This window comes from Tinamus guttatus, unplaced genomic scaffold (genome assembly GCF_059628265.1).
Source record: "Tinamus guttatus ecotype Peru unplaced genomic scaffold, ASM5962826v1 Tinamus_guttatus_pri_ptg000078l, whole genome shotgun sequence".
Taxonomy (NCBI): Eukaryota; Metazoa; Chordata; class Aves; order Tinamiformes; family Tinamidae; genus Tinamus; species Tinamus guttatus.
The window spans coordinates 935414-961912 of NW_028288612.1; the positions used below are offsets into that span (position 1 = coordinate 935414).

General features: G+C 70.1%; 4 protein-coding genes across 4 annotated transcripts in view; 2 read left to right on the forward strand and 2 right to left on the reverse strand.

The window, feature by feature from the left end:
• The window catches only part of LRRC61 (leucine rich repeat containing 61), a 275533-nt gene extending 271303 nt beyond the window's left edge, over positions 1–4230 (forward strand). Inside the window, exon 2 of the mRNA XM_088519967.1 lies at positions 3430–4230. Coding sequence (XP_088376093.1) covers positions 3448–4230 — 783 coding nt within the window. The 5' untranslated portion in view covers positions 3430–3447. The remainder of the gene's footprint in view (positions 1–3429) is intronic.
• Positions 1–16352, forward strand: part of LOC148595673 (uncharacterized) — an 80035-nt gene extending 63683 nt beyond the window's left edge. The window contains exons 9-14 of the mRNA XM_088519982.1: positions 8561–8667; positions 8809–8917; positions 9320–9433; positions 9948–12205; positions 12374–12615; positions 15554–16352. Coding sequence (XP_088376108.1) covers positions 8561–8667; positions 8809–8917; positions 9320–9433; positions 9948–12205; positions 12374–12615; positions 15554–16352 — 3629 coding nt within the window. The remainder of the gene's footprint in view (positions 1–8560; positions 8668–8808; positions 8918–9319; positions 9434–9947; positions 12206–12373; positions 12616–15553) is intronic.
• RARRES2 (retinoic acid receptor responder 2) lies at positions 4880–5856 on the reverse strand. The gene is made up of 4 exons (XM_088519969.1): positions 5680–5856; positions 5326–5430; positions 5122–5226; positions 4880–5002 (listed from the first exon to the last, which is right to left on the reverse strand). The coding sequence occupies exons 1-4, from the start codon at positions 5854–5856 to the stop codon at positions 4889–4891; spliced, it is 501 nt and encodes a 166-aa protein (XP_088376095.1). The 3' UTR covers positions 4880–4888.
• Positions 16353–19320: 2968 nt separating the features above from the next.
• LOC148595676 (C-type lectin domain family 2 member L-like) lies at positions 19321–25778 on the reverse strand. The gene is made up of 5 exons (XM_088519983.1): positions 25736–25778; positions 20168–20287; positions 19853–19967; positions 19555–19635; positions 19321–19435 (listed from the first exon to the last, which is right to left on the reverse strand). Exons 1-5 carry the CDS (start codon positions 25776–25778, stop codon positions 19321–19323), a joined length of 474 nt encoding a protein of 157 aa, XP_088376109.1.
• Positions 25779–26499: the final 721 nt, after the last annotated feature.

The window sequence follows — 26499 nt, forward strand, 5'->3', positions numbered from 1 at the left end:
GGAGCAGGGATCGGGTATGATCATATATCCAGATGGGAGCGGGGATCAGGTGTGATCCCACATCCAGATGGGAGCAGGGATCGGGTATGATCATATATCCAGATGGGAGCAGGGAGCGGGTGTGATCCCACATCCAGACGGGAGCAGGGATCGGGTGTGATCCCGCGGGTGGCCGGGAGCAGGGATTGGGTGTGATCCCACATCCAGATGGGAGCAGGGAGCAGGTGTGATTCCGTGGGTGGCTGGAGCAGGGCCAGGGCCGCGCGTCGCCCCCCGCTCCCGCCTGCCCTTTGCCCCCGGTCCGTCACCGCGGGGCCGGCGGGGCGGGAGGGGCGGGTGGCCGCGGGGTCCCCAGCCGCCCCGAGCTGCCCCCGCGCCGGTTCCGACGGGACCTCGGCCCACGGGAGCCGGCGCCGCCCGCGCGGGCGTCACCCCCTTCCCGGGCTGAGCCGGGCGGGTGCCGGTCCGACCGCCCCGGCGGGGTCGCTGGGACAGGTCACCGTGTCCGGCACCACCCGGCACCGCCGCAGGGATGGCTGTGCCGGGAGCGACGTCCCCGCCGCGCACCGGGGGTGTCCGCCTGTCCATGCACCCAGGCACCACCTGCCCTGCCGCCTGTCCGGGAGCGCAACCATGTCCCTGTGTGTCACAGTGTCTGTGTGATGGTGTGTCTGTGTGCTGGGGTGTCCGTGTGTTGGTGTGTCCAAGTGTCTGTGTGCAGGCTTGTCTGTGTGTCTATCTACCTGCGTGCCAGTGTACCGGTGTGTCTGTGTGACGGTGTACCCATGTGCCACTGTGCAGGTGTGTCGGTGTAGGCATGTGTCGGTGTGTCTGCGTGCCGCTGTGCATCAGTGTCACTGTGTAGGGAGTCTGTGCGCAATGTGTCCACATGTCCGTGTGTCCGTGCGCTAAGGAGTCTGTGTGCAGTGTGTCTGTGTGCTGGGGTGTCCGTGTGTTGGGATATCCGTGTGTCTGTGACCCGGGGTGTCTGTGTGTCCGTATGCCAGCGTGTCCATGTTTGTGTGTCTGTATGATGGTGTGTCCATGTGTCTGTACACCCGTGTGTCCATGCGCTGGTATGTCCACGTGCCTGTGCACCTGTGTGCTGTCTGTGTCTGTCTGTTGGTGTACCCATGCACCGGTGTGACGCTGTACCCGTATGCTGCTGTACCCATGCGTCAGTGTGTTGGTGTGCTGGTGTACCCATGTGTCAATGTGTCCATGTGCCACTGTGCCACTGTCCCTGTGTGCTGATGTCCCCCCATGCCAGTGTTGAGGCATGATGTCCTTGTTTCCCGGTGTCCCCACGCGCTGGTGTTGGGGCACAGTGTCCCTGTGTCCCGGTGTCCCCATGCGCTGATGCTGGGGTACAATGTCTCCACGTCCCTGCGTCCCCATGTTCTGGTGTTGGGGCACAGCGTCCCTGCGTCCCCACATGCAGGTGTTGGGGCTGGGTGTCCCCGTGTCCCGGTGTTGCCATGTCCTGGTGTCCCCATGACCCAGTGTTGGGGCACGGTGTCCCCGTGTAGTGGGTGTTCCCGTGTCCCCACGTGCCGGTGTAGGGCAGGGTGTCCCCGTGTCCCCGTGTCCCGGTGTAGCGGGTGTCGCGGTGTCCCGGTGTAGGGCAGGGTGTCCCGGTGTCCCCGTGTCCCGGTGTAGTGGGTGTCGCGCTGTCCCCGTGTCCCGGTGTCCCCGTGTCGCGCCGCGTGTCCCCGCGCAGGCGCGCGGCGCCGCCGCCAGGTGTCGCTGCGCCGCTGCCGCCGCCTCCCGGAGCGCCGCTCTACGCGCGGGCCCGGTGAGTGGCGCTGGGCCCGCCTGTCCCTGGGCCCCCCGTGTCCCCCTGTCCCCGTGTCCCCCCGTGTCCGTGTCCCCGTGTCCCCGTGTCCCCCTGTTCCCCTGTCCCCCCGTGTCCGTGTCCCCGTGTCCCCCTGTCCGTCCCCCCCCGCTTCCTCCGCGCCGCGGGCCGCAGCCACCGCCGGTCGCCAGGGCAACGGGGCGGGGGGGGGGGAGAGAACGGGCCGCGGGGGCCGACGGGAGCGCTCAGGTGAGGGGCGGGGGGGAGTGCGTGGGAGACTGTAGTGACACTGTAGTGACACTGTGAGTGTGTGTGACTGTATGTGTGAGAATGTGACTGCGTGTGACGGACTGTATGTGAGACTGTGTGGCTGTATGTGACGCTGTGTATGACACTGTGCGTGTGAGCGTGTGTGTGTGACTGTGAGACCGAATGACTGCGTGTGTGACTGAGACGAGCATGTGTGACTGTGATTGTGTGAATGTGTTTGTGTGTGCGTGTGTGAGAGTGTGTGTGTGTGTGGCTATGAGAGTGTGTGTGAGTACACGTGACTGTGACAGTGTGTGTGTGTGACAGACTGTGAGCGTGTAACTGTGTGTGACTGTGAGTGATTCTGTGTGTGTGAGACTGTGAGTGTGAGACTGTGTGACTGTGAAACTGTGTGTGTGTGCATCTGTGTGTGTGTGCATGTGGGGCACAGACCTGTGCATGTGTGTCTGTGTGTGACTGTGTGTGTGTACGTGTGTGCGACTGTACGAGCACGGGTGTTGAACAACGTGTGTGTCTGTGTGTCGGTGCACCCCAGGCGGGAGCACTGCGCACACACGCTGCAGGGTGTCCCCGGGGATACGCCCCGCTCACGTACAGCCGCGTGCACGGCTGTGCACCCGCGTGTACGCACAGGCGGCCTCTGCCGGGCCCGGCTGCTGGGCTGCCACGGGGCCATGAGCCTCCATGGGACACAGAGCCTCCATGGGGCCCTGAGCATCTATGGGACCCAGAGACTCCATGGGACACAGAGCCTCCATGGGGCACAGAGCCTCCACGGGGCCCTGAGCATCTATGGGACACAGAGACTCCATGGGACACAGAGCCTCCATGGGGAGCTGAGCTTCCACGGGGCAATGTGCCTTCATGGGGTGCTGAGCCTCCATGGGGCACAGAGCCTCCATAGGACACAGCCTCCCTGAGCCTCCGTGGGGCCCTGAGCCTCTGTGGGGCACAGAGCCTCCATGGGGTCATAGAGCCTCCCTGGGCCCCGAGCCTCTATGGGGCACAGAGCCTCCACAGGACACAGCCTCCCCGAGCCTTCGTGGGGCCCTGAGCCTCCATGGAGCACAGAGCCTCCCTGGGCCCTGAGCCTCTGTGTGGCCCTGAGCCTCTGTGGGGCACAGAGCCTCCGTGGGGCACAGTGCCTCTGCGAGCCTCTGTGAGGCCCTGAACCTCTGTGGGGCACAGAGCCTCCCTGGCCCCCAAGCCTCCATGGGGCACAGAGCCTTGGTGGGGCACAGAGCCTCCCCGGGCCTCCGTGGGGCACAGAGCCTTGGTGGGGCACAGAGCCTCCGGGCCTCCGTGGGGCGCAGCGCCCCGTGGCGCGGGTCGTCGCGGCCGCTGAGCCGTCCCTCTCCCGGCAGGGCAGGCGGGCGGGCGCCATGGAGGCTCGCGGCGAGGCCGGCGAGGAGGCCGAGGGCGGGCGCATCACGGCGCAGCTGCTCAAGGCCAGCACGGGCGAGTTCGCGCTGGAGTCCATCCTGCTGCTCAAGCTGCGCGGCCGCGGCATCGCCGACCTGGGCTGCCTGGGCGACTGCGCCAACCTCGAGTGGCTCGACCTGTCGGGCAACTGCATCTCGCAGCTGGGCCCGCTCGCCGCGCTCAAGTCGCTGGCCGTGCTCAACCTCTCGGCCAACCGCGTGAGCAGCCTCGAGCCGCTGGGCGCCTGCGAGAGCCTCCAGAGCCTCAACCTGGCCGGCAACCTGGTGAGCAGCCTGCAGCAGCTGCAGTGCCTCACGGGGCTGCGGCGCCTCGAGAGCCTGCGGCTGCGCGACGCGCTGGGCCGCCTGAGCAACCCGGTGTGCGCCGGCGGCGCGTACCGCGGCGCGCTGGGCGACATGTTCCCCGGCCTCAAGGCCATCGACGGCGAGCGCGTGTCGGGCCGCGGCAGCGAGCTCTACCAGCTGTGCCGGGACCTGGAGAGCGCGCTGGGCCGCGGGGCCGGCGCGGGCGCGGAGCCGCCGCGCGCGCCGCAGCCCTGGGTGCAGGAGGGTTTCTGGGAGCTGCGCCCCGCGCGCCGCAGCTCCGTGCTGGAGGAGGCGCACCGGCAGTTCGGCGCCGCGCTGCGCGAGTGCCGCGAGCTGGGCCGGCGCGCCGACGACACCATCGCGCAGGCCGAGCGCGCGCTCAGCCTCCGCGCCGAGCCCGGCTCCTACGTGTTCTGAGGGGGCCACACGCAGTAAACGCGGGATCGGCTCCGAGTCGCTGCTCCGTGTGTCGCTGCCACCGTTGCCCCCCGCCTCACCCCCCGTCCCTGTGGCCGGGGGGACACGGCCGGTCCTGGCAGAGCAGCCCCGGGTCCCTTCGTGGCTGGAAATGAGGGCTTGGAAGCAGGAGGGGCTTCTGGAGAGGGGCAGCGCGGAGCTGGTGAAGGGGCTGGAGCAGCCACGGGATGGGGAAGGACTGAGCGAGCGGGGCCTGGAGGAGAGGGGACGGAGGGGACCTGATCAACGTGTGCGAGTACCGAGGGGAGGATGCAGGGAGGACGGGGCCAGGCTCTGCTCGGTGCTGCCGCTGCCAGGACCAGGGGGAACGGGTATAAATTAAAACACAGGCAGCTCCATCTGTGTGTGAGGAAGAAATTTTTTAGCGTGAAGGTGCCCGAGCCCTGGCACAGGCTGCCCAGAGAGGCTGTGGAGGCTCCTGCTCTGGAGATCTCCAACCCGCCTGGATGCGCCCGGGTGCCCCGTGCTCTGGGTGTCCCTGCTGGAGCCGGGGCTGCACTGGGGGGTCCCTGGAGGGCCCTGCCAGCCCCAGCCCTTCTGGGACTGCGGGATTTGCTGCTGCAGCGTGGGGCAGGGTGGGCAGCGGGCCGGGCAGCGCCTAGTCGGGCAGCCCGCGCGCGAAGGCGAACATGCCGGGCAGGTAGTGCGCGTCCGCGGCGCGGCCGGCCGCCTCCACCGCCTGGCACTCGGCCTCGTCGCGCTGCTTGATCTCCTGCGGGCAGAGCCGAGGCCGCCCTGAGCCGGCGCGCGGCCGCAGCGCTCCCGGCGGGAATGCCGCGGGAATGCCGCGGGAATGCCGCGGGAACGGCAGCAGCGCCGCCTGGAGCTCACCTTCGCGGCCAGGTGGTGGCTGGGCCCGCAGTGCTTGTAACTGTCCAGCACCTTGGGGACGTCGCCGTGGTCGAACTTGAAGCAGCCCAGGCACACCGGCTTCCTCTGCGGGGCAGCGCGGCCGGCACTGTCCCTGTCCCCGTCCCCTGGGCCCGGCGCCGTCCCCGCCGTGGCGGGACCCGCTCCTCCCGCCCCGGCGCTCACCTTGGTTTCCACCACGCGGCAGTTCTGCTTCTTCGGGGCCCTCTTGGGGCAGTTGGTCTGGACCAGGTTGAGCCGCAGCCGCACGAAGGTCCCCGACGCGTCCTCCTGCCGCGGGGGGACAGGGCTGCAGCGAGGGGACGGGGCTGCCGCCAGCCCCGGGGACACCCCCGCGTGCACGGGGACACCCCGCCGCGTCCCCAGCCTGGCCCGCGGCCCCGCACGGCCCTGGCCCCGGGCCAGGGGGTTAATGAGTAGCCGTCCCCGCGGCCCTGCCAGCGGCTGCCGCGGCCCACGGGCCCCACGGGCGGCACCGGGGCCGGCCGGGCTCCCCGCGGGCCGGGCCGGGACACTCACGCGCTCCACGCCGCCCTCCACGGAGTGCTCCTGGAAGAGGTTCTGCACGTGGCGGCGGCCGTGGAAGTACTCGAGCAGCTCCCGCGCGACGCGGCGCTGCAGCGGGGCCTGCGCCGCCGCCCGCGGCACCAGCAGCGCCAGCAGCGCCAGCAGCGCCAGCGCGGCCGGGCGCCTCATGCTGCACCGGGACGCACCGGGATGCACCGGGACGCACCGCGACACACCGGGATGCACCGGGATGCACCGGGACGCACCGGCCCCGCGCTCGGCCTCGCGCCCGCCGGCCCCGCTGGAGTTTGGCCTCTCGCTGCCGAGTTCCGGGCTCGGCCCCTCGGCGGGGAGGCCCGCGGCCCGGGGGAGGGGCCCTGGGGGCCGGGCCGGGCCTCGGGCCAGGCCGGGCCACGTGCGGGGCTCGCGGCGCCGCCCCGGGGACACGCGGGGGCGCCGCGCGGGGGGGCCGGGGCCGAGCGCGAGGGAGGCCGGGAGGACACGGGGGGACACGGGGGGACACAGGGGACACGGGGACACATGGCGGGGACACGGGCCGGGCCGGTCCCGCAGCGCCCCCCGGCGGCCGCCACAGCTGGGAGGACCCAGCTCCCCGCCCCGGGGTTACGGGGAATGGCGGGCGGAACTGGGGAGGGGACGTGCTGGCACTTCTCGGGAAACTCTATGGTGCCCGCGGCGCCGAGCGCCGCTTCCGCTCGCCTCTATGGTGCCTGGCGCCCCCTACGGGTCGCGCCGCGGGACAATCCGCCCCGCCCCCAACGCGGAACTCCGCCGGGCGGCGCTTCCCGGCAGGCGCCGCGCGGCAGCGTCCCAGCGTCCCCTGCGGCGGGGCGGGGCGGGGGCGCCGCCGCTTCCTCCGCGCGCCGCCGCCGCTGACGTCACCGCGTCGTCACGTCGCGGAGGGCGCCGGGGCGGCCGTGAGTCCCCGGGGAGGCGGGGGGCGGCGGCGGGGCCGGCGCGGGTCGCCATGGCAACGCGCCCCCGCGCCGCGGTGAGGGGGGGCGGCCGGGAGCGGGGCGGGGAGCGGGACGAGGGCCGGGAGGGGAGGGGGGAGCGGGATGAGGGGCCGGGATAGGGGCTGGGATCAGGGATTGGGATCGGGATGAGGGCCGGGATGAGAGGGGGGATCGGGATGAGGGCCCGGGGTCAGGAATTGGGATCGGGATGGGCTGGAATAGCAGAGGGGCTCGGGATGAGGTCCTGGGGCCGGGAATTGGGATCGGGATGGGCTGGAATAGGAGAGGGGATCGGGATGAGGGGTGGCCGTAGGGGAGGTGGGTCAGGGATTGGGATCGGGATTAGGGCCGGGATGGGAGGGGGGATCGGGATGAGGTCCTGGGGCCGGGAATTGGGATTGGGTGGGCTGGAATAGGAGAGGGGATCGGGATGAGGGGCCGGGGTCAGGGATTGGAATCGGGATGGGCTGGAATAGGAGAGGGGATCGGGATGAGGGGCCGGGGTCAGGAATTGGGATCGGGATGGGCTGGAATAGCAGAGGGGATCGGGATGAGGGGTGGCCGTGGGGGGGGTGGGTCAGGGACAGGGATCGGGATGAGGGCCGGGGTCTGGGATGGGGGTGGGGATGGGGATCCGGGATGGCGGGACAGGGATCGGGATGAGGAGCAGGGGGAGGGTGAGAAGGGGCAGCCGAGGGGTCTCCGGGAGGGCTCGGAGCCGGGATGGCCGGAGCGGGGGCTGCCCGCGGGGGGGGGGGGTGACATGGGAGGGGGTGACACGGTGGGGGGTGACACGGGGTGGGGGTGACACGAGGCAGGGCCGAAGCCCCAAGGCCTTCAGTGCGGGTGGAGGGAGGGCTCTGTGCCCAGGATGGGGCTCCAGCCCCACGGAGCAGCCGGGGAGGCTGCGGATCCGGATCTGGCCCTGGGCAGGGGGCACCGTGGGCTGCGGATCCGGGTGTCCTGAGCCGCCAGCGGGAGCCGGGACCCCCCGGAGCTGCCCGGGACGGCCCCTCCGGAGCCCAGCCAACTCCCACGAGGCTCCCGCTCCCCGGAGCCCCGGCTGCGGTTCCCGCTCGCTCCCGCTGCCCGGAGCGCCGCCCCGTTCCCGCTCCCGCTGCCCGGAGCGCCGCCCCGTTCCCGCTCCCGTGCGCCGCGCTGGCCGCCTGCCAGCCGGGAGGCCCCGCGCGCGGCGCCGCCGTCTCCGCAAACAGCCGCGGGCGCTGGGGAGGGGGAGGATCCACGCGCTGCCGAGCGCTCCCGCGGCAGGAATAGAGCCCCCTGTCCCGGGAACGGAGCCCCCTCTCCCGGGAACGCCGCCGGCTCCGCGGGGCGCCGGGGTCCGCCGGCTCCTGCACGTGGCCGCGCGTGTGGGTCGCACACAGACGCGCACAGCAGAGCGCACAGGGAGCGCTGGCGATCGCGATCCCCCCGGGATTCCCGGGATAACGGGAGAGCCGCCTCCACGGGCGACTCCGGCAGCTCTGGCCGCACGTGGCTGCTGCAGAGCAGAGGCTCCAGGGAGACCCCGGAGCCGGTTTGGCAGCTCCGAGTGCCTTGAAGCCCTGTCAGTTTTTTTGGTCCGCGTTGTGGTCCAATTTCCTATGAAATTCCCTCGCAATTCCCATTTCTGCCTGAACTTCGGCCTTGAGCCTATGGCGGCCCTTTCCAAGCGGGAGCAGCCCCGGCACCCGGGGAGAGCGGAGCGCGGGAGGCGCTGGGAGCGCTTGGGAACGCGGCCTTTCCCGCAGCCTAGGGAAGCGCTCGGGATCGCAGCGTTTCCCACAGCCTAGGGAAGCGCTCGGGATCGCAGCCTTTCCCGCAGCGTTTTCTCTCCAACGCAGCCCGGAGGAGCAGGCGGCGGCGGGGGGACATGGCCGCTCCGTGTCCCCTCACGCTCCCTTCTCCCGGCGCAGGATCCCGCGGCAGCGGCGGGGCCGGCCGGCACACGGAGCGTCCCGTGAGCGTCCGTGTCCGCTCCCTCCCCCCGGCTGCAGCCATGTCCGCGGGGGGGGCTCCGCAGGTAGGACGCGGCGTCCCCGGGACCGGGTGTCACCCCCGGGACCGGGGGCTGCTCCGGGATCCCTCCTCCCGTCCCGCTCATCCCACGCGGGAGCTTTTCCCTCGGTGCCGGCGCTGACGCCGCGTCCCGCCGTCCCCGCAGCCCGCGCACGTGCTGAACCTGCTGCCGTACCCGCGGCTCAGCGAGGCGCCCCGCGCCGCGCACGCCGTGGAGGCCGCCGGCGCCGACGTCCCCGCCGACCCCTGCACAGGTGCCGCCGCGCGGTCCCGCTCCGCGCGCGCCGGGGAGGCCCCGCTGGAAGCGGCGGCGTTTTCGTGGTGGATCTGAAACCCCCTCGGGGAGAGCGGCCTGGGGGATGTGGGGACACCCGCGGGAGCTTGGGAAGGGCTTGGGAATGAGCACCGTATTCCAAGGAATTTCTCCTCACCTTTCCCTCGAGCACGCATTGCCGGGCGGAGAGCGGCTGCTGCCGGCTCCTTTTATCTTTAATTACACTCGGGGCAGTGGAAACCTGGAGAAGATGGAAGCGCCGCCCAGGGCTGGTTCCTTGTAGCAGATGGAGGACTCGGCGGTGGCCGTGACGCGCAGTCCGGCACGCGGTTCGGCCCCCGGTGCGGCCCACGGCGCTCACCGGCGCCGCTCGCCCCCGCAGGCTACAGGTTCTTCAAGCCGGGCGGCCTGTTCGGCATCAAGCAGTCGGGGGAGCCGTACGCTGAGGGCCCGCAGATGCAGCAGGACAGCAAGGTCCTCGTGAGCCCCTGCGCAGGTGGGTGCCGCCGCGGCGGGGATGGCCCCTGGGGGTGGCCGTGGTGGGGGTGTCCCCTTGGGGACGGCTGGGGGCGGCCATGGAGGGGGTGTCCCCTTGGAGGTGGCCATGTTGGGGGTGTCCCCTTGGGGGCAGCTGTTGGGGGGATGTCCCCTTGGGGGCGGCCATGGAGGGGGTGTCCCCTTGGGGACGACTGGGGGTGGCCATGGAAGGGGTGTCCACCAGGGAGCGGCTGTGGTGGGGATGTCCCCTTGGGGACAGTGGGGGTGGCCGTGGTGGGGACGTCCCCTTGGAGGTGGCCATGGCGGGGGTGTCCCCTGGGGGGGCAGCCCCTGGGGGCAGCTGTTCCGGGGATGTCCCCCCAGGGGTGGCCGTGGCGGGGGTGTCCCCTTGGGGACACGCATGCGGTGCTGGTGGCCGGCTACGTGCTGGCGGTTCCGGCCGCTGCCGGTGCGGGGAGGCCGCGGGGGCGGCAGGACGCCACGGTGACGGCGCCGGCCCTTGTCGCCCGCAGTGGAGCCCGGGCGCGCCGGCAAGGTGGAGCAGCAGGAGGAGAAGCCGGGCTGCGCGCTGGGCGCCCTGGAGCTCTACCCGGCGGGCGCCAGCGGCTCCGCGCGCTGGTTCCACAGCGGGCAGCGCGCGGGCGAGCGCGCGGGCGCCGAGCGGGACGGCGCGGCCGCGCTGGGCCCCGGCGCCGCCGCCGGCCCCGGCCCCGGCAGGGCGGGCTGCTGGGCGCCGCAGGCGGGCGCCGGCCCGTTCCGCTGCGCGCAGTGCGGCAAGGGCTTCCGCCAGAAGCAGAGCCTCATCACGCACGAGCGCATCCACACGGGCGAGAAGCCGTACCGCTGCGGCGACTGCGGCAAGAGCTTCAGCCAGCGGCCCAACCTGCTCACGCACCGGCGCGTGCACACGGGCGAGCGCCCCTTCCCCTGCGCGCAGTGCGGCAAGAGCTTCAGCCAGAAGGCCAACCTGCTGGCGCACCAGCGCATCCACGCCGCCAGCGACAAGGCGCTGCCCGGCGACGGCGACGGCGCGGCCAAGCCGCGGCTGCGCGCGCCGCAGCGCGGCTACCCCGAGGACACCCCCTTCGTGTGCCCCGAGTGCGGCAAGAGCTTCCGCCAGAAGCCCAACCTCATCACGCACCGGCGCATCCACACGGGCGAGCGGCCCTTCACGTGCTTCCTGTGCGGCCGCAGCTTCAACCAGAAGACCAACCTGGTGACGCACTACCGCGTGCACACGGGCGAGCGCCCCTTCGCCTGCGCGCAGTGCGGCAAGCGCTTCACGCAGAAGACCAACCTGGTGACGCACCAGAGCACGCACACGGACGTGCGCCCCTACCCGTGCGGCCAGTGCCAGAAGTGCTTCAAGGACAAGGTGTCGCTCAAGGCGCACCAGAAGACGCACGCGCCGCGGCAGCGCCGCTGCCCGGGCCGCGCCGCGGCGCCCGCGCTGCCCTACGGCGCGGCGCCCGCGCTGCTGCCGCCCGCCGGCGCCGAGCAGGACGCCGCCGCGTTCAACCCGCTGGCGCCGCTGCCCCTGCCCAAGCTGCCCGAGGGCCAGGAGCTCTACGCGTGCCCGGAGAAGGGCTTCCCGGGCAAGGAGGCGCTGCTGGCGCCGCCGCCGGCGCTGGGCGAGCCGCCCTTCCCGTGCGTGCAGTGCGGCGAGGGCTTCTGCGCCAAGGCCGCGCTGCTGCGGCCGCCGCACGGGCCCGACGCGGCCGGCGCCTGCGCCAGCTCCTTCGGCCACAGCCAGCAGCTGCTGGGGCCGCTCGCGGCGCAGCCCGGCCTGGGCGACGCGGCCGCCGCGGCGCCCGCCGCCCCCGGCGCCGACAAGCCCTTCATCTGCAACCAGTGCGGCAACAGCTTCGGGCTGTGGCTGTCGCTCGTGGCGCACCAGAAGAGCCACGCGGGGCAGAAGCCCTACCCGTGCCCCGAGCACGACAAGAGCTCCGGGGACGAGCTGTCGCCCAAGTCGCCGCCGGAGAAGCTGGAGGGCAGAGCCTGGGTGTGCCCCGAGTGCGGCCGCGGCTTCGTGCAGTACGAGCGGCTGCTCAAGCACCGGCAGAACCACCGGGGCCGCGGGCCCTACCGCTGCGACGTGTGCGGCAAGCGCTTCAGCCTCAAGACCAACCTGGTGACGCACCAGCGCATCCACACGGGCGAGCGGCCCTTCACGTGCGGCGTGTGCGGCCGCCGCTTCAACCAGAAGGGCAACCTGGTGACGCACTACCGCACGCACACGGGCGAGCGCCCCTTCGCCTGCGCGCAGTGCGGCAAGCGCTTCGCCCAGAAGCCCAACCTCATCGCGCACCAGAAGACGCACAGCGGGCGCCAGCCCTTCCCGTGCGTGGAGTGCCCCAAGCGCTTCAAGAGCAAGCTCTCGCTGCGCGTGCACCAGCGCGTGCACGCGGCGCCCGGCGAGCCGCCCGCGGGGCCCTGCGCGCCCGCCAGCCCCTACCCCTGCTCGCTGTGCGGGGAGAGCTTCGAGGAGCACGGCGAGCTGCAGCTGCACCGGCAGGGCCACGCGGGCGAGCGGCCGCACGCCTGCGCCGAGTGCGGCAAGCGCTTCCGCCAGAAGGTCAACCTGGCCGTGCACCAGCGGACGCACACGGGCGAGCGGCCCTTCCGCTGCGCCGAGTGCGGCAAGGGCTTCAGCCAGAAGGCGCATCTGCTGCGGCACCGCCGCACGCACGCCGGCGCCGCGCCGCCCGCCTGCTGCGAGGCCGCGTGCGCCGCGCGCCGCGCCGAGCCCAAGGGCGCCGAGCCGCCCGCGCTGCTGCTGCCGCCCTGCGCGCGCGGCGCCGCCGCCGCCGCCGAGCTGCGCCCGCCCGCCGCGCGCCCCGACAGCCCCGCGGGCGCCGCCGACATCCTGCTGCAGCTCATGCAGGAGGAGCAGCAGCTCGGGGCGCAGCCCCCGGCGCCCGGCCCCGCCGCCCAGGGCGCCTGCAAGTGCGGCGAGGCGCCGGGCGAGAAGGCGGGTGCGCCGCCGCCGCCGCCGCATTGCTGCTGCAGCGACTGCGTCGGGCAGCGGCAGCTGCTGCTCAAGCCGCCGCACGACTGCCGCGCCGACGCGTGGTGCAAGTTCGGCGGCTGCGGCCGCGGCTTCGAGGAGAAGCGGGTGCTGCGAGCGCCCGAGCGGGGCCACGGCGAGGAGAAGCCCTCCCCGTGCCCCAGCTGCCTGTAGCGCCCGCCGGGACACGCCGGGCCCCGGGGCCGCGCTGCACCACGGACACCGGAGCGGCGTCGGTGCTCGGGGCCCGCGGACACCGGGGACGCTGCCGGCGAGCGGCACGCGCCGCGGATGGACCCTGGCGCCCGGGGAAGCCGCGGGCGCCGTCGGGAGCCTGCAGCAAGCGGGGAGCCCGGCCGCGAGCGCGGGAAGAGCTCGGCGTCCCGCGCGGGGCCCTGGGAAGGGGTCCCGAGCGCCACGCGGTGCCGCCAGGCCCAGGGACAGTGACGAAGGGCCCCGCGGGCCGAGAGCCTCCCCGGGAGCCCTCGGGGGAGCGCCGGGATGTGGGGGCGGCTCCGAGTGTCCCCTCGGGGACAGGGGATGGGTGGGGGGTGGGGGGTGGCTTGTGCTTCTGTCCTTGCTCTTGATAACCTCTGCCTAGCGCCTTTCTCATACTCGGTTTAGCTCCTAAGCAGCAACCGCGATCGGCAGGGAAGGGCCGGCGGGGGCTGCCGGGGACGGGGCCCGTGGGCGCCGCGTGACCCAGCCCCGGGCTCCATGTCCTGCTGGGGACATGGGACGGGGCCCATGGACACAGGGTGACCCAGCCCCGGGCTCCTTGTCCTGCTGGGGGCATGGGATAGGGTCCATGGACACGGGGTGACCCAGCCCCAGGCTCCTTGTCCTGCTGGGGACACGGGATAGAGCCCATGGACATGGGCTAACCCAGCCTTGGGCTCCCTGTCTTGCCGGCGACATGGGATAGAGCCCATGGACACAGGGTGACCCAGCCCCGGGCTCCTTGTCCTGCTGGGGACATGGGACAGGGCCCATGGACACGGGGTCACCCAGCCCTGGACTCCCTGTCCTGCTGGGGACACAGAATAGGGCCCATGGACACAGAGTGACCCGGCCCCGGGCTCCTTGTCCTGCTGGGGACGTGGCCCATGGACACGGGGTGACCCAACCCCGGACTCCCTGTCCTACCAGGGACATGGGACAGGATCCTCGGGCGCTGGGTCCCCGGTGGTGCCGCAGGACCGCACAGCTCCCCCGCAGCTGCCTGCGCTTTGCGGCCGCGTCCCGAGCGCCGGCCGGCGGCCCCCTCCCTCCCGCGCCCCCTCTAGCATGTAGCGAGCTGCCTAGTTCTCAGCACTAGCTCTGGGAAAGCCCCGTGTTCTGCTTTGCTGGCCGCGAAGGCCGCGGGGACGGGGCCTCCGTCTGGAGCCCCCGGGGTGGGCGCCGGGGCCGGGCTCTGCGTCCGTGACGGCGTCACGCGCTGTCACCCCGTGTCACCGGCCGCCCGGCACCTCGCGGGGCACCCGCAGCAGCCCCGCGGCGTCGCGCCCGCCGGCTCCTCGCGATCTCTTTTTCGGAGGTTATTTAAAATAAAGGCTTTGTCACGGCTGCCTGCCCCTCCTTGTGCTCGCTGCGGGAAGGGAAACGTGGGAAGGGCTGGAGCTGCGGGAGCCACCGGGGTGCGGGAAGGGCCGGGGATTCAGGAAGGGGCTGGAGCTGCGGGAGCTGCTGGGGTGCAGGAAGGGCCGGGGTCGCGGGAAGCGGCTGCGGGGGCCGCCGGGGTGCGGGCAGAGGCCGCGAGAGCCCGCGGGGACTGCGGGAAGCGGCTGCGGGAGCCGCCGGGGCTGCGGGAGCCGCCGGGCGGGCGCGGGGCGCGGGCGGCTGCGTCAGCCGCGCGGGAGGAGCCAGCGGGGCCACAAAGAGCCGCGGCGGGCGCGGGCGGCGGCGGCGGGAGCGGGTGAGAGCGGCGGGGGCGGCGGCGGGGGGGGGGGATTGCGGGGGGGCCGCAGCGCGGGATTGCGGGGGGCGGGGGGCGGCGGGGGGGATGGGCGGGTGCGGGGACACTGCGGGGGGAGGGGGACACTGCGGGGGGGGCGGGGACGGGGACTGCGGGGGGGGCGGTACCGGGGCGGCCCCTCCCGCAGCAGGAAGCGCCGCGGTCACATGCGGGAGGCGGCGGCGCCGGCCCGGGCCAGGTAGGGGCGGCTCCGCGGGCCCCGCGCTGCGGTACCGGCGCTGCGGTACCGGCCGAGATCCGCGGTACCGGCCGAGATCCGCGGAACCGGCGATGCGCGGCCCGGCGCTGCGGTACCGGCTCGCACCTGCGGTACCGGCTCGGAGCTGCGGGCCCGGCCCCGCGGTACCGGCTCGTCCCCGCGGTACCGGCCCGGCCCCGCGGTACCGGCTCGCAGCTGCGGTACCGGCCCGGGGGCGGCGGCGGCAGCCAGGCGCAATGCGGCGCCTCCCGCTCGCTGCCCCGGGGCGGCGGCGGCGGCGGGAGGGGGATGGGGGGGATCCGGGGCGGCCCCGCTCCCGCCGCCCCCCCGGGCCAAAGCGCCGCGGGGCCGCAGCGCGGCCGGGGACACCGGTGCGATGAGAACGAGCGGCCTCAGCCCCGGGCGCGGAGCGGGGCCTCCGTGATGCCCCCAGCCCCGGCCGCCCGGTTGGCGCCGCGGGCAGGCGGCGGCCGCCGCATTCGCCCCCTCGCTGGGGGCTCCCCGGGCCGGCACCGGCCTTGGCTCCCGGCCCAGCACGTGGCCGCGGCTCCCTGCGCTCGAGCGGGGCCCCGGCGCCTTCCTCCTCCCGCCCCCGCGGGGCTTCGGCCGGTCCCGGGCTGGGGGCGGCTGCAGAGACCCCCGGGAACGGGGCTGGCGGGGGGCGGGAGCGGGGCCGGGCAGCAGCCCCGCGGGGCCGGCCCTGGCGCGCACCGGTCCGACCAGTTCCCGGAGCCTGGGGCTGGGCGCCGCGGAAGGCGGGACGCAATGGGACAGGATGGGACAGGACAGGACGGGATGGGAGGAGGGCATGGGATGGATGGGAGGGGATGGGATGGGATGGGATGGGATAGGATGGGAGATCCCCGCTGCAGAGGCTGGGGCCGGTCCGAGCCGCCTCTCTCCGCCCCCCAGGCATGCGGGAGCCGTGAGCCAGAGCGCGGGTGCCCATGACCGACCTGGCGTCGCCCGCGGGCGAGAACCCCTTCGCCTTCCCCGGCAGCGAGGAGAGCTTCGGGGAGGAGCGGGTGCTCGTGATCCACAGCCAGGCGGAGGAGGAGGAGGCGGGCAAGGAGTTCAAGTGCATCCTGTGCGGCGAGCGCTTCGGCCAGCAGCCCAGCCTCGCCCGCCACCAGAAGCACCACGCGAGCGAGCGCGCCTTCATCTGCGCCGAGTGCGGCAAGGGCTTCAGCCTCAAGCACAACCTCATCATCCACCAGCGCATCCACACGGGTGAGCGGCCCTACCAGTGCGACGTCTGCCAGAAGAGCTTCAGCCTCAAGCAGAACCTGCTGACCCACCAGCGCATCCACAGCGGCGAGAAGCCCTTCAGCTGCGCGCAGTGCGGCAAGCGCTTCCGCGAGCAGCGCTTCCTGCTCAACCACCAGCGCACGCACGGCGAGGAGCAGCCCCGCGCCGGCCCCGCCGCCGCGGCCCCGACCTGCAGCCGGGAGCCCCGCGCGGCCGGCGGCGCCTTCGCCTGCGCCCGCTGCGGCAAGAGCTTCGGCTGCAAGAGCAGCCTGGCCGCGCACCAGCGCAGCCACGCGGGCGAGCGCCCCTTCGCCTGCGCGCACTGCGGCCGCGGCTTCGCGCAGAAGGGCTCGCTGCGGCTGCACGAGCGCACGCACGCCGGGCAGAGCGCGCCCGCCGGCGCCCTGCGCCCCGCCGGCTCCCTGCCGGAGCCCGAGCCGCTCGCGTGCCCGCGCGCCCGCGCCGACGAGGACACCCCGACGTGAGCCCGCGGCCATGCGCCCCGCAGGGACCGGCTGGGCTCCTGCTCCAGCGGCCCAGCCGCAAACCCCGGGGCTCCCCCCCGGGCTGCGTCTCCCTGCGGCCCGTGCCCCCCGTGGGGTCTCCTGCAGGCGCTAGGACCCCCCTTGCTCTCCTGCCCCGGGGAGATTAGGCTGGGGGGCAGCTGGGGGCTTCAGTCCTTGCCCAGGGCTCGTGGCAGCCCCATCCCCGTCTGAGGAGCCTCCGCACGGGCGGGCGGCTGCCTCCCCCGCTGCCCTCGGGGCTGCCCCACGCGTGCCGGGAGCAGCGGCACCGCCAGCCCCGGGTCCCGCCGGGCTGAGCAGCACCAGGGCAGCGAGCCGGGCCCGGCCGGGCTGCGCCGCCGCCGGGACGATGCGTCCCGAGAGCAGCCGCCCGCGGGGCCCGGCTGCCGGCGGCAAAAGCGCCCAGCTCCCTGCAGGGGCCCGAGGGGGCTGGGAGGGGGATCCTGCTCGCAAAGCCCCCAGCAGCAGCGCGGGGTTTGCTCGCTCCTCGCCCCGGTGCCCGGTCGCACGTGCATGACGTTTCGCGCGTGCTCGGCGCGCTGCAGAGCCACGTCCTCGCGCCTGCGGCTGTGGCCATACCAGCGCCCGCAGCGCACGGGGCGCGATGTCTCGGCCGGCACCATGCTCGGGGACAGCCGTAGGCACTTCCCCGTGTGGGACACACGTCCCCGCGGCCGTGCGAGCCACCGCGCGCTGCCCCGGCTCCGCGGGGACGCCTGGGCCCGCCAGGGCTCTCTGGGAGGGAGCAAGCCGGAGCGGGGCGGACGGGGCCGCCGAGCGCGTCCGAGGCGCGCAGGACATCGGGGCCTCCCCTAGCGGGACCGCGGCTGCGACGAGCATGGGGACGTCACTGCGGTCCCCTTGGGCCGCCGAGCAGTTGGAGCTCCGCAGCAATCCTGCGCCTTTCCCGCTCGGCGCTTCCCTCCTGCAGCCTTGAGGCCTCGCGCGGGGCCGGGAGCCTCCGCAGGGACCGATCTCCGGAGGCAGCACCCCGGCCCCTGCAAGCAGCAGGATTCCCTCCAGCTCTCCCAGCCATCCCAGTTCCATCCTCCCTGCTCCCCGTGGAAGCTGCTGGATGCATCCCGAGAGGGTCTGAGCCCAGTCCGCAGGGCTGCGAGCTCCGCACGTCTAGACACGAAGCCTTGGGGAAGGGGAGCATCCCCAGCTCCTCCCAGCCCCCGGCGGCGCCAGCGCATGGGAAGGGTCTCCCTGGCTCCGGGCGTCCTCGAACGCCGGCACCGCGCGCCAGCCCGGGGAGCTGCGCGGCAGCAGAGCCGCCCGCGGGCAGGAGGAGCCTCCAGCAGCCCAAATGCAGCCCCAAAGCCAGGGGTTTTCCCAGACTTTTGCTGTGGATGGAGCCGCGGGGGCTGCCCCGGCTGGGCCCAGCGCATGGGGGGCTCCGGGGGGCTCCTCGCCCAGGCAGCAGCGGGGGCCGGAGCGCTGGATTTGGTGAGGCCGGAGCGCTGGATTCGGCGAGGCCGGGAGCGTCTGCTGGGCCCTTGTGCCCGGCAAAGCGCGAAGCCCTGTGCAAATCTGTGTCCGTCCTGTCTTTCCGGTTGTTCCTCTTAACCACTGTGCGTGTGGAAATGCAGGTACTTCTGATATGTATTAATTAAATTAACTAAGCCTGGAAAACCTCCGCGTCTCCAGTGTCCCTGGGGTCTCCTGCACTGACGCGAGGCTTTCAGCGCGTTTTCCTGGGCCTTCCAGGTGGGAGTTTCTGCTGTGAATCGCTCCTTTTGGGAGGAGGCGCCGCCGGGGCCGTCTCCGGCGGGTGCTCCTGAGCCGAGGGCACCGCACAGGGAGGGCAGCTCCCGCTTTTACAATTCCTCTCCCTACGTGGTCTTGTGGAACCGCTTGCGGTGGCGGCTTCGGAGAGGAGGAGCCGCTTCGGTCCCTCGTTGTGCTCGGAGGGACAGAGGACGCCGGTTTTGTCCCAGGCCGGTTTTGTCCCAACCTGCTGCTCCGGGCAGGGCAGGTGGCACCGAGCTCCGCTCCCAGGAGCGGGAGCTGCCCCTGGGAGGTGACACCAAGGATAAAACGTGATGCACCAACCCACAGCGCTGCCTGGCACGACCCCACCGCACAGGACACCATGGGGACACGGCCTGGATCTCCCAGGTGGTGATGGAGCAAAAAACAGGAGTCTGGGAATGGGGACATGAGGGTGACAGGGGTGCTCCTTGCCCAGCTTTTCACACATAGCCCTGTTCAGGTGTCACCCACCAGTGACATTATCCGACCCTGGTGGCTGCCTCCCTGATTTCTTCCCCTACTCGGACATTAACCATCAACAGCAGCCCTGACGGCTGCATCCTGACGAGGAGATAAGGCTGATTGTGCCCAGAGCAGCCAACAGTCCTCTGAAATGGAAGAATGGCTCTAAGTTAATCAGCTAATCCCATAAACAGGGAGACAACCCGGCAGCCCCCGGAGCTCTCCTTGCATCGGGAGCACATTGAGAGTCTGCGAAAATTGTTTATTAAGGGGTAAAATTGAGATTATTTAAGGCACTAAGGTTTATTCACATGTGCTATAGGGGAGGGATGCACATTGGGAAGATGGCAGCACAGCAGCAAAGGTGTGGAGTGGAAATGTTTCTGGGGATAAAGTGCAGAAAGTAGAAGAACGGGAGAGTTCTTTGAGGTTAAAAACAAGGCAGCACCCAACGTTGTCTCCTTGGCCTCCTACACATTGGAGCGTCCTGTGCAGTTACACCGTGGATGGCCACGCAGAGTGTTCTGGCTCCATTTGCATCGAGGGCTTCTCTGCACTTCTGCAGCGATAGCCAGGGAGGTAGGAGAGTTGCCGCGGCAATTCCAGATGAAAAGAACAAACCCGTCTGCTGCAGCGGAGCTGGTGGGAAGCTCCGGCATAAGCAGCGTGGAGAGGCTCATGGAGCGCGGAGACGCTCATGGAGCTGCTGGGCTCACGGAGCCTGCGGCGCGCTGCAGATGAAGGGTCTGGGCAGGGAGCAGCTGGAGCTGGCAAAGTCCTTGGTGCTCATGTAGATGCACTCACCCTCGCCCTGAACCGTGAAACTGCTGCAGAAGGGGAGGAAAGGGAAGGGATGAGACAGAAAGGGAAGGGAAGGGGACACTGGGTTGTCCCCATCCGCACGGGCACTGTCAGGAGCTGGGAAACGGGGCTGGACGTGACTCACGTGTCGTTGTGGATGGTGCCGTCCACCCAACGCAGGCGCCCGTCACGGCGCCGCAGCCCGACCCAGCTGTCCGGGAGGTTCCTGAAGCCACGGAGGAAATGCTGAGGGAGAGGGGGGAAAGCAGGGAGATGGTCACACGCTGCTGCCGGATCCCAACCCCGAAGGCTCCCGAAGGAAAAGCGTGTGGGGCCGAGGGCTCGCGGTGCTCGTGGTGTCCTCACCAGCTCCGAGGGCTGCTCGAGCGCGGCCAGGCTCGTGCAGCCTGTGCAGGCTCTGCTCCCAGCCGCGCTGGCCCTGCTCCCAGCTGCTCTCCTCCAGCGGCAGGTTGTAGCACATCCCGTGGTAGCCGATCCAGCCGTCGCAGCACCCCGGGGCGGCATCACCCTTTCGGTAGCGATCACAGAGCTGCCTCCCTGTGCAAGGAGGGAAAGGCGGTGGGACCCGGCTCTGCGTCCCCATGGGGACACAGCTGGGAACGGGGCGGCTCCCGGGAACGGGACAACCCGGCTGTGGATCCCTACGGAGCCGCTGGCTCCCTGCTCCGCTCTCCCGGCCCCTGCACAGGGACAGCCCCACGTGCAGCTCCTCGTCGATGGCCGTAGCCTTCCCTTACCTATCAGCACACCCGAGACGACAGCCAGAATGAGGACTATGCCCATGGCCACCACCAGTGCCGGGCACAGGCATCTCGTGACCCGCCTGCAACGCTCCGGCTGCATCCCCACCATCAGCCCTGGGGACAAAGCACGAAGACTCGTCACGGACAGAGAGGAGCCCCTGTCCCCAGCCCGGCACCTCCCGCATGTGCCCAGCGCCCTCCCTGCTGCTCTTGGCAGGAGCATCCCGCCTTTCCCGGCTCCATTCCCTCCTCCTGCTCTGCAGCCAGGGAAGAGGGTCCTGCCCAGCCCCGCGGCTGCTCCGGCCCCCATCACCCCAGCGGCCCCGGAGCCCTTGCGCCTGCGCCCGGCTCCCACCGCTGCGGCTGCAGGGAGCTGCCTTTGGCGACGGATCCTGCTGCTGCAGGGACCATCAGGAGCCGGGAAAGCCATGGGACGTCACCGCGCCGATCCACGCGCCTCTGCAGCTGCCAGAAAAGTCCTGATCCAGACCCGCAGCCCCCAGCGCAACGCCGGCTGCGGGGGCCGCTGGGCTCCCCGCGCGGACGCCCCCGGCTGCAGCAGCAACGTGGACCCCGCGGCGCAGCAGCGAAACCGCAGGCAGCAGTGCAGCCCTGCAGGAGGAGCCTCCTGTCCCCGGCGCTGCATGGCCGGGCCAAGCGGGCCGCGGCGGTGCAGGAGGGATCGCAGCGCCCGGCGGGGCGCCGCAGGGACCGTGTGTGTCACATGCAGCTGCAGGACCCACCGGAGCGGCGCCCGGCACGGCCCGCAGCCTCCCGCTTCCCTGCGGAGCGACGCTCCGCGCCGGTGCATGCAACACGTGTGCGGCATTAGCGCCCTGCAAACCCCATCCGCTGCCGCCGGGATGAGAAAAGGAGGAAAGGGATTAAATACCTCGGGATGCGGGAGGCCTGCGGCGGGTCGCGGGTCGGTCGCTCCGCGTCTGCCCCGCTGCTTCCCGCGCTCTGGAATTCAGGCAGTGAGCGCCAAATGAGCTGTCCGCTCCCACATCCACCCGCCCCGTCACGCGGTGGGACGTGCCAGACTGCAGCTACCTGTAAGGGAGGGAGGGACAAGGCATTCGGGAACGGCGAGGGGTGCGCGTGGAAGGAGCGTGGGCAGAGAGGCAGCAAGGCCAGAAGTGTCGGGATAAACTGGAGCTCCTCCTGTCCCCAGTCAAACGTTCCCCTGCGGCAGCAAACATCCAGGAGCTGCCGGTGCTGAGGGTTGGGATGCGGCAGATGGGGATCGGACACCCTGGGTCACAGCAGGACAACCTGCACCCAGTTCCTGGCCCCTGTGCAGGGTCACCCTATGGCAAGGGAGAGGCTGCGATGGAGTCCACAGGGAGGAACCTCGTCCCGGGCGCTCCATGAGCGACTGACGGGAGCTCAAGAGAGGAAAAGGGTCCGGAAATCTGCCCAGCAAGTCCGTGAAACGCTCCCCAAGGAAGGGCCAAGGGGCCCAGAAAGTCAATGCCAGGAACCTGCCCAGACAGCGACGTTCTCAGGAGCTCAGTGGGGAGCAGGGGCAGAACCCTCCCAGCTCAAACACTTGAGACACCAGGTGAGGTCCAAGCCCGGCTCCCGAGGGGATGCAGCAGGTTCTGGATGTCCTGGGGCACCGCAGCAAACACGTCCCTGGGTCCTGCAGCTGCCAGGGAGCAGGGCAAGCGGATCGGGAGCAGGGCAAGCGGATCCGCGGCCACCTCGGTGCTGCCTCCCTGTGGAAGGAGGGAAAGGCGGTGAGACCCGCTCTGCGTTCCCGTGGGGACACAGCCGGGAACGGGGCGGCTCCCGGGAACGGGACGGCCCCCGGCCGCGGCACAACCCGGTTGTGGATCCCTGCAGAGCCCCGCGCTGCAGCCGGGCTCCCTGCTCCGCTCTCCGTCCAAGGAGCCTCCCCGGCCCCTGTGCAGGGACAGCCCCACAGGCAGCTCCTTGTTGAAGGCTGTAGCCTTCCCCTACCTGCCGCACAACCGCAACAACAGCCGGAATGAGGGTTGTGCGCTCCGGCACGGCTCAGACTGCCTCCCGCCTGGCTGCTGGACCACCACCAGCCCTGGGGACACCCAGGCTGCGCAAGGTCCAAAGGAGGCTGCAGAGTCCCACAGTGCTCGGAATGGGACGTTGCGGCAGCAGCACCCGCATCCCTGAGATATTTATTAGCTTTTCTTGCCTTTTTACCCCTTCCCCTCTGCTGCCCTGCGCTGGGGCCTCCTCTCGGAGCCCTTTCCCTGTCCCTCCTCGCCCTGTCTAGCTGTTCTCTTTCCCAGCACAAGCAGGAGGACTGAGACACCGTTTTGGGGGGGAAAGCAGCAAAACGAGACGCAGCCGCAGAGGCAGAACCTCGCGAGGGCAGGGGGAACCATCGGAATGGGCCAGGGCTGAGAGCTGTAAGGACATCAAAGGTGGTGAGTGACGAGGAGGAGGAAGAGGAGGGAAAGGGGTTTCCAGTGGGTTTGAACCTTTTGGGCCGGAGGAGTTCTGCTGATGCCCAAAAATGGTTCTCTTGTCTCCTTTCCCTCATAGTGTTGAATCCTGCAACACATCCCTCCCTGCCCCTGTTCTCTTCTAGCAGATAACAGGTTGAGCGTCCAAAGGAGGGCAGCGATGCTGGGGAAGGGGCTGGAGCTCAGAGCTGAGCGGGGAGCCGGGGGAGCCGGGGCTGTCGGTGCGGAGAGGAGGCGGCTCTGGAGCCCCCATCGCTCTGCAGCTGCGGGAAGGAGGCTGCAGCGAGGGGGGTCGGGCTCTGCTCCGCAATAACTGAAAACGGATGGAGGAAACGGCCTCAAGTTCCTCCAGGGGAGGGTCGGGTCAGGGTCCCCTCCCTGGACCCGCTGGCAACGCTCCCGATGCAGCCCGGAGCCCATGGGCCTCCTTGGCCACGAGGGCTCGTTGCTGCCTCACGGGTAACCTGGTGCCACCCAGGACTCCCAAATCCCTCTCATGGAGCTGCTTTCCATCAGGACAACCCCTAATCCGTGCTGGTGCCCTTCTTCCCTGGCTGAGGAGCAGAGGAGGGAATGGAGCTGGAGCCGATAATCGCACCCGCGCGAGAGGCGTTTGCCGTTTCATTGGGAGCTGCACTAGCCGGTGTGCTCGGAGGCTTCCCGTGCTCCCGACCTACCAGCCCGCATTTAGGCACTCAGGAATTATCCCAAACACATCCTTCTTACACTGATTGGTTAGTAATTTATATATAATTGTAATATTACTTCCTCATCATGTCCACTATTACACATGCTCAAGGGAAGGGTTTTCACCTGGATGAGGATCCTTTTGACCTACGGGCATTATTTTTAGCATTATAATGAAGGCAGTCCGCTTAAGGATGCAGACCTTTGATTTTCCTGCAAATTTTTAAATGTGTTAAAAAAAAATCTGATTTTAATGAACAGCTCCAGGTTGTCCTTGGTTAAGGCACACCAACTGACTGCTCTGTCTGCTTGACTGTAACGTTCCCTCCCATCCCGCCACAGCGTTCCCACGTTGTGCTTCGTTCTCAACAAGCAGAATCACCACAATCCTGCAGCGCCGCTTCCCGCTGCCTCCCGCTCCCGCCGCCTCCATCCGGCTGCTCCGCGGCTGCAGGGGCAGGTCGGTGGCACCGGTGCCGCCGGTGGCAGCGGTGCAGGAAGAGCAGAGCCCACGGAGCAGGGGCGGCAGCTCCCGCTCTGCCTCCCGGCTCCTGAGGCGCCTCTTCCTCTTCTCCCTTTTTCCTTCCCTCTCCCTCACCCCTTCCTCCTGCCCTTCCTCCTCCCGACCCTCCTCTCCCTCCTCCCAGCGCCGCTGCCGCTCGCTCCTGCCCCGCTGCTCCCTTGGGGTGTCCTCATGCGGCAGGACCTCCATGGCCAGCGGCTTCTCCCTGTGCGCCAGGATGAGGGTCCCTTTGGGGGCAGCACCCAGGATCAGCGGTGCCTGTGGGCACAACCCGCATTCTGGCTGTTGTGCCGGCAGGTAGGGGAAGGCTACAGCCTTCGACAAGGAGCTGCCTGTGGGGCTGTCCCTGCGCAAGGGCCGGGGAGGCTCCTTGGACGGAGAGCGGAGCGGGGAGCCCGGCTGCAGCGCGGGGCTCCGCAGGGATCCACAACCGGGTTGTGCCGCGGCCGGGAGCCGCCGCGTTCCCGGGAGCCGTCCCGTTCCCGGCTGTGTCCCCACGGGAACGCAGAGCGGGTCTCACCGCCTTTCCCTCCTTCCACAGGGAGGCAGCACCGAGGTGGCCGCGGATCCGCTTGCCCTGCTCCCGATCCGCTTGCCCTGCTCCCTGGCAGCTGCACGGACCCAGGGACGCGTTTGCTGTGGTGCCCCAGGACATCCAGAACCTGCTGCAGCCCCCTGGGAGCCGGGCTTGGACCTCGCCTGCTGTTCCGTGAACTGTGCTTCGTTTTGTGCTCCGCACTGCAAGGAGGACATTGAGGCACTGGAATGTCCAACGAACAGGACAACAAAGGACAACGAAGAGGGGGAAGGGGCTGGAGCACAGACCTTGTAAAGAGCGGCGGGGCGAGATGGGGTTGTTCGCCTTAGAGAAGCATGGAATCATTATGGTTGGAAAAGGCCTTCCAGATCACTGAGCCCAACCACATGGAGAGGAGACCTGGGCCAGACCTTATTGCTCTCTCCAACCACCTGAAAGGAGGTTGTGGTGAGACAGAGATCAATCGAGGGCACCGCTGTTCCACTCGTGTCTTTGCTTCATGGACCAGTTGGCCTTGCCTCTGAGGCCCCTGTGGTCCCCGCAGAGCACAAGTGTGGCCGTGTCCCTCCCCGTCCTTCCCAGCCCCAGGGGAGCAGGAGGCATCGGCTCTTCCCTGCGTGGGGAAAGGCGGTGGCACTGACACAGCCACAGCCAAAGGCTGCAGGTCTTGGCTTCCTACCCAGAGCTTTGGTAGCCCAGGTGCAAAAGGGGCCCAGAGGCTCCTCCAGGTCCGAGAGGTGCTGGTCAGTGCCCTGACTCCAACTTGACACCAAAGCGGCTGTGCCGAAAGTGGCTGCAAGAGGCATTGCACAGCATGGGCACTGCACAGAAGGAGGGAGGAGAAACGAGCAGGGGGTCAGAGGGATTGGGGAGCAAGGAATGATCTACAACCTGCTTTTTAGACTATTTGCATGAAGCCTCACCTGGGCTCTCCGTGGCCAGGTAAGCAGCTGGGCTGCAGGGGGACGGGCAGCAGTATCAGGACAGCATCCAGGCTGCTGCTGGGGTCGTTGGCCCAGCCTGTTTCCATGGCCGGGGGTTTGTAGGAGTTTGTCTCGTGTCTGCGCTGCTGCTTGCTGGGCTCTGCTCCTGATCAGCCTCCACCGCAGAGTCTCCTTCCAGCAGCTCCCACCAGTGGCTCTCGGGGCCCTGCAGCAGCAGAACCTGCTGCGTTACAGGTGCCAGGGGAGCGCGTGGTCCCGTGTCCAGACAGCACAAGTGCAAGGGGAGCTGCAGGTGCAAACGGCCACGTAGTGGTAGAGGCTGTTGAAGAGACGAGAAACCAGCCTGGCGCGGCCCATGGGCAAGGCGAGGGGTGAGCAGAGCGAGCCCAGGGCATGCATGGACCCCAGCTGCGCCCTCACCAGCCGGGGTGATCTCCTTCACCACGTTCATCTCGCTGCCCATGGCCCACAGCACGTGTCGTGTCTGCATTTACGGAAACTCACCCATTTACTGGAAAAGCCTCTTTATTGGCCGGTCACCACAGGGCTCATGTTGCAGAGCACTTTGCAGAGAGCCAAGAGGGGGAGCTGCCCTGGGCAGGGACAACCCCAGGCAACCTCAGCAGGGGCTGGCCTGGAGCTAAGAGCTCACCACCTTCCAAATGTAGAGTCCCACAGCTGACGATGCCAGCCCATAGGGAATCCATGGGAAATCTCCCCCCTCATTTGCCTGCTCTGCACCGGGGGCACTCCCCTCCTGACAGTGGGTCCGTGGTGACAGGGGCGAATGTCCATGACGGAGCGCAGCATCTTCCCTGAGCCTTGGCCAAGTCGCCCTGCTCCAGAGCCATGGCCAGAGCAAGGACAAGGGCTGGCCTGAGGGAACACCCCGCTGTCCCTGCAGAGCCCCGTGGACACGGCACTGGGGTCCCCGTGCTGGCTCTGCTGGGTGAGGGGGCATCGGGGAGTGTGGCCTGGGACATGCCAGCTCTGAGCTGCCCACGGGGGGGACTCAGAACATAGCAGAGGGGACAGCTAAGCTGCCACGAGCGCCGTGGCCATGGGGAGCAGGCTGGGAGACAGAGGACACTGAATCCCAGAATGCCAGAATCCCAGAAGGGCTGGGGCTGGCAGGGCCCTCCAGGGACCCCCCAGTGCAGCCCCGGCTCCAGCAGGGACACCCA

What these genes read in the sequence shown, in the direction of transcription:
- RARRES2 (XM_088519969.1), bottom strand. Translation starts at nt 5,856, where the DNA reads ATGAGGCGCCCGGCCGCGCTGGCGCTGCTGGCGCTGCTGGCGCTGCTG. An exon ending in TGGAGGGCGGCGTGGAGCGC is followed by an intron (nt 5,431 to 5,679) that starts GTGAGTGTCCCG and finishes CCCCCGCGGCAG; the next exon opens with GAGGACGCGTCGGGGACCTT. An exon ending in GCCGCGTGGTGGAAACCAAG is followed by an intron (nt 5,227 to 5,325) that starts GTGAGCGCCGGG and finishes GCTGCCCCGCAG; the next exon opens with AGGAAGCCGGTGTGCCTGGG.
- LOC148595676 (XM_088519983.1), bottom strand. Translation starts at nt 25,778, where the DNA reads ATGGGCAGCGAGATGAACGTGGTGAAGGAGATCACCCCGGCTG. An exon ending in CGTCTCGGGTGTGCTGATAG is followed by an intron (nt 19,968 to 20,167) that starts GTAAGGGAAGGC and finishes CTCCTTGCACAG; the next exon opens with GGAGGCAGCTCTGTGATCGC. An exon ending in GGCACCATCCACAACGACAC is followed by an intron (nt 19,436 to 19,554) that starts GTGAGTCACGTC and finishes CCCCTTCTGCAG; the next exon opens with CAGTTTCACGGTTCAGGGCG.